This window comes from Clarias gariepinus, chromosome 24 (genome assembly GCF_024256425.1).
Source record: "Clarias gariepinus isolate MV-2021 ecotype Netherlands chromosome 24, CGAR_prim_01v2, whole genome shotgun sequence".
Classification (NCBI taxonomy): Eukaryota; Metazoa; Chordata; class Actinopteri; order Siluriformes; family Clariidae; genus Clarias; species Clarias gariepinus.
The window spans coordinates 23,332,875-23,338,638 of NC_071123.1; the positions used below are offsets into that span (position 1 = coordinate 23,332,875).

Genomic DNA, 5,764 nt, shown 5'->3' on the forward strand with positions numbered 1-5,764 from the left:
TATTTAGTTATTTGAAGTAAAAAGGTTCGAGTTGATTTGTTGCATTTGCTTCCCCCTGCTGACTGAACTGAGGCATTACATCAGGTGACTTTAGAAAAGAAGTAAGGAGTAGTGTTCCTAAGGAGAAACTGACACAAAAAAAGGAAAAACAACGCTAACCTTGGTGTTGAGAAATCATTTGGTTTGTTAAAGTGTGAAGTCCATTTTTAAAAGAAGATCTAAAACTTACAGCCTTGTGGGTTCAAATAATGTTTCAGGAGAAGCAGGTGTATTGTGGCATGAACTTGGTTGCCTTCAGGACGATGGAACTATCTCTCTCTCTCTCACACACACACACACACACACACACACACACAATAGAACACTCAGTACTCAGGTTTTTTAACTGTACGAGAACATCCTGACAGCAGCCGTCACCCAGGTTCTGGCCCAGGGGTTATGCGCCATGACTCCTGAGCTCCTACTGAGCTACCTGAGACCAAGGTACACCCTTTTTCCACAAACTCATGATGGATCTGTTGCAGCTCAAGCTGATCTTTTTGTCAGTCTACCACCGTAAGACTGACTACCTGAACTCCTTTAACTGTCCAAATATGTAGAAATGGCTTGAAGCGAGGTCAGGGCTCTATGGGAGACGTGGGAATAACTGCCAGCTGAGTCCCAGTCCCATGTGCAAGTGGTGCAGTGAGCAGTATGAAGTCGTGCATTGTCCTGCAAAACAGCTTTGATGATCAAACCCGGCAGTTTTTAGATATCAAAGGAGTTCCTGGGTTATTGATACATTTAAGGTATAAATCCCTCCGTATTGTACGGTTGGGAGGGGGGGGGGGTGAATGAATAAAAGTGTGATAAAGCAGGGTCACTTGTGCTGGATTGTTTTGTTGCTCTTGTACGATAGCTGCTTGCCATCGATTACCTTTACTTATTTATTAAACATTCAAATTCATAGGCCAGATTTTAACGCCCAGGCCTATATACAGACTCAGCCAAAAATGTATACACTTCGGGAAATTACAAACTAGTATAAACATTTTAAACACACATATATAGTATAATATTATATTAAGATAATATACATCATACTATTTTCTCTTGACTCTGTATACATATTGCAGATAATTAAGGCTCGAGATGTATTTTTTTGTTGCATTTGTCTCCCCCTGCTGGCTGAATTGAAGTATAACATCCACCACATATGACTTGGAAATAAAATGTGCTTTTGGTTGCTGTTCTTTTGGCTGATCATGTTAAAGAACTGCCATAGTGGACAGGTAAATAATAAGTAAATAAAAATAATAAGTAAATAAAAACAATAATGCCAATCCTTGGTGTTGTGAAATTCTTTGGTTTATTAAAGTGCAATCCATTTTTTTTTAAGACGAGCTGAATTCGTACTGTACATAAATCCTTCGTCCTTACATGTTAATAGTGCGTTACAGAAGAAGCGAGTGTTGTGTATTAGTGCCTTCTCTCACTGCTGCATCATCAATTTCAGATGAAATCATACAGTAAACATCACGTTGCAGTGTATTATTTTGGGCTGGATTTGGTCGGCTTGACGACAACAGAGCTCCCGGTGACCACAGTGCCGAAGAACTCGACCATGAACTTAGTTTTCACTTTGTGTTGGAAGAGAACATATCTCACGCCGGGCCCGTAGCCTGAAAACACGTGCGAAACCTGCACACACACACACACACACACACACACACACACACACACACACACACAAGGTTAGATTTTTAATTTAATATGCAATAGAATATGGTTGGAAAAATTGGAGGATTTATGATTTAGAAGGCAGATTTGTATTCTGTGTGGTTGTGTGTGTGTGTGTGTGTGTGTGTGTGTGTGAAAGAGAGACCTGTTTCCACGTGTGAGAGTAGACGTCCAAGTTCTCTGTGGGGCTGCACGTGTGCTCCTTAATCACCGTTTGGCCGTCAGCAGCCAAGAGTTTGACATGAAGCTCGTAGATAGATTTATGGAGTTGACTCTCCTCATACCTACACACACACACACACACACACACAAACACACACACACACACACATACATAATAGCACCTTAACATGCCTGTAATAAGTGTTTATCCCTCACCAGCTCTACTAAACACGGCTGTAGTAAATGTTTATAACGTCAGGTAACGCACCAGTCCTCCACAGCGATGTCTGGCTGGAACGAGTCGAGTAATTCATCCCACAATCCTTCAGCTTTCAGATCGACTCGCTGCTCCAAGGAGAACCAGCTGAGAGGGAACCACATGGTGTGAGATCATCCAAAATCAGACAGTGTTATTATTGTTATATTTATTTTGTTGGTACAGGTTAAATCTATATACACCTCCATCCAAACATCCATCCATCCGGGAACCTCTGTAGTCCAACTAGGGACCCTGGAGGTCAATGGTGACCACTGTATTTATTCCCATTTCGTACAACTGTGGTAGGGCCTCCGGTCAACACTCCATGCACACTCCATGCACACTCCATGCACACTCCATGCACACTCCATGCACACTCCATGCACACTCCATGCACACTCCATGCACACTCCATGCACACTCCATGCACACTCCATGCACACTCCATGCACACAGGCCCAACGTGGAATCCAGGACCTGGAGGTGTGAGGCGAAAGTGCTAACCACTAAGCCACCGTGCCGCCATAATATAGACCTCCCTAAACATAATTTTTATTTTAAAGATGGTTGTAACTTTTAGAGACGCCAAACCCAAGCCAAACTCTCTGCACAAATTCTTTTGTCGGACAGAGTAAATTATACAGAAAAACATAAATTATTTATTTTTAGGAAAATAAGCAGATTTTTAACATGCACATCTGTGCTGTGGGGGGAAAAAAAAGCAACAAATAAAACGCTTGCCATTACTTCACTTCTACTTCACGCGGTCATGCAAGCAACCAGGCACATGGGGTAACTTTTCTTTCTTAACTCTTGTCTGGAGAAGTCTGTTTTGTGTCTTGTTCCCTTTATACGCTTGCTGATTCAAGTCTGTTTCCCCCCCGTTCAGCTTGCCACGCCTAGTAACTGGCTGCAACTTGTGTAGACTGAGACGGACTTGGCACGACGTTGAATCCCATACGAAATCCTGTCTAAAGTCGTGTACTGTGGCCTTAGTTTAAGATAGCTTTATAAAAACAGAAATTACACCCTGAATGCAGGGACACGTTAATGACAATATAATCTTTAACCGTGTGCTTTATACACAATTCATTAATCATCTTAAGATCAATTGAACGAGAGTGTAAAGAGGAGACAGACGTTAGTCTTCTCTTCTGTTTTTATTATTTGAGAAGCAGAATAAACTCCAGCACTGTGTATTGCAATAACAGTAAGCGCAACACTAACCACTTTACTTTTTTTTTTTTTTTTTTTTACTTTTTTTTATACTTATTTACCTCTGCATGCATTTTGCATTTTTTATCCTGAACGAGTTTAAGGACAATGAACTCCCTGAACTCTAATGTCAGATCTAAGTAAGTAGGTAACGCACAGTCCAATGCAGCACGTGACGTCCACAAGTGCAATAAAGTCTTTACGTATCTATATATCGCACCCACCTGTAGCTTGGCAGATAGCAGATCACAACACCTGGTGGAATCCCGCTGGTGTCCAGGGGCAGCCGCTCTGAACTCGTGCTCCAACCTGAGAAATCGCCTGGAAAACAGACGTGGTACAAGAATAATGGCATGTGTCTGCAAGCTGGATTCATAAATATATAAAATCAGAAGCCATGCGCTGCCTTGTGTAACTGTTCGTTTATTGTATTCATTTTTAACTGAACTGAAGTGACTGTGAATTGTAGTGTAAAATAATTCATAGTAAAAAGTGAAGAAGATAAAGTGGCGATATTTCCAAACAATTTCATGGGGAAAAAAAGCCTTAAAAATAGACAGTAATTTTATCTATCCATTGTTTTACCGGTCGGTTCAAACTGCGGTGGCAGGTCAGGGTCCGGATGCTGTCCCGTGAACTCGCGCTCAGGCGGAGGCGTGTCATGAGTCAATCCTGTTCAAACCAGGAGAGGATTGTGTTAAAGCAAGCACTAGTTTCTTCATCCCTGAAATTCCTATTGCATAATCGTAGAGACACACCCAAACCAAAGCAGTATGGGATCCGCTAGTCACACTGAGTAAATGAGTGAGTGAGTAAATGAGTGTGTAGATTAGTTTGTTCAGATAAAATCTCCAAAAGCACAAGTTAGGAAATATATATATATATATATATATATATATATATATATATATATATATATATTTTTTTTTTTTTCCTCAAATGTAAACTTTAACATGGGTCACAATGCAAATACTTAGTTTCAGCTAAAACATGGTATCGGTGTTAAACAGTGTCTTTTCAGATAGGATTATAAAACACCATTTTTCATAATACTTAATGCTTCTTATCCCCTGATCCATATTTTTTTTTCTAAATACGCATACACATCTATAATTTTATCAGATAAAAAGAAAATACAAAGTACAATTTAATGCCCTTTTATGTTTTAGTGCCTGTAACCTTTTTAAAAAACTGTCATTCAGATGAAACTTGGCTGATATAGATTTCACATGAAAAGACCATAACCTGAAAAGGTGTCTTATTCTAAAATGCAAAATTCCAAAGAAAATGAATTTGACATGGTTACGGACACTACAGATATTTCTTTCTTTTTAAGCTTTTACCAAAAAATTATTTAAGCAACACTTTTTACAGGTCATATGCTTCTATAAGCTTACACCAATTTAAGTACCATAAACTCATAAAGAAATATAAATAATTGGCGTTTTAAATGATTACTGTTTGAAGGGAGACAGTATAAAGCTGAAAAATAGCCATTTTGGGGTAAAAATAAAATCATCTGTCTTAAACAGCTGAAGTTAATAACTCGACATTCTTAGGGAAGAACGATTGGTCACTTCCATGTTGCATAAACTTCAGAAGTAGCGCGCGCGCGCACACACACACACACACACACACACACATTTCTGTATTAAATGTGTAACATAAAAAATAACATCAGAAACTGATCCTTGTTTGAATACATTAGTGCAGAAGAGTTAATGAAACAATGTAACGTTTGCGGACTGCGCAGATGTTCGGTGACGTCACTGTCTTACCGAACGGCGACGGGTTCTTCAGTAAATTCCGCCCCAGTGGTTTCCTCTCGTACACTGTTTTCCAGTCCACGGTGTCCGGTAAAGAAACCCCGTTAGCTCCCAGCTGCCACTCCGAATCACACTTCTGCTTCCACTCCGCCATTGAACACGTCTCTGTGTGTGTGTGTGTGTGTCTCTCTCTCTGAAGCTTCTCCCGGGTCGGAAAGCAGGAAGAAGCTGAATTCATTTATCACTTGCTTGCCACGCCCACCCGCCTCAGGGCTGTGTCCCAATCCGCACTGTGTGTGCTCTTCAGGGATATTCATCTTATAGTTTACTTCAGAAAATCACAATAAATTATAAAATCACTTTAATGACTGAGTTTAACGATTATTATACACACACAGGTGAATCTCATTAAATTAGAATATCAATAAGTTGATTTATTTCAAAATTTCAATTCAGAAAGTGAAACTCATATATAGATTCATTAAACACAGACGGATATATTTCAAGGGTTGTATTTCTTTTAATTTTGATGATTATGGCTTACAGCTAATGAAAACCCCAAATTCAGTATCTCAGGAAATTAGAATGTTGGAGAATGAGTTCAGTAATATAGTAGTGCAGTGGTTAGCACTGTCGCCTTGCA

At 39.7% G+C, this 5,764-nt stretch overlaps 1 protein-coding gene across 1 annotated transcript; it reads right to left on the bottom strand.

The window, feature by feature from the left end:
- Positions 1-1,324: 1,324 nt before the first annotated feature.
- Positions 1,325-5,333, bottom strand: nccrp1 (P1, F-box associated domain containing). Its single transcript, XM_053484784.1, has 6 exons — positions 5,134-5,333; positions 3,941-4,027; positions 3,580-3,676; positions 2,150-2,245; positions 1,865-2,003; positions 1,325-1,680 (listed from the first exon to the last, which is right to left on the bottom strand). The coding sequence occupies exons 1-6, from the start codon at positions 5,273-5,275 to the stop codon at positions 1,531-1,533; spliced, it is 711 nt and encodes a 236-aa protein (XP_053340759.1). The 5' UTR covers positions 5,276-5,333; the 3' UTR covers positions 1,325-1,530.
- Positions 5,334-5,764: the final 431 nt, after the last annotated feature.

Excerpts from the sequence above, each read along its gene's own strand:
- nccrp1 (XM_053484784.1), bottom strand. The coding sequence starts at position 5,275 with ATGGCGGAGTGGAAGCAGAAGTGTGATTCGGAGTGGCAGCTGGGAGCT. Across the intron at positions 2,004-2,149 it reads GACATCGCTGTGGAGGACTG|GTATGAGGAGAGTCAACTCC; the intron begins GTGCGTTACCTG and ends GTGTGTGTGTAG. Across the intron at positions 1,681-1,864 it reads ACTCTCACACGTGGAAACAG|GTTTCGCACGTGTTTTCAGG; the intron begins GTCTCTCTTTCA and ends GTGTGTGTGCAG.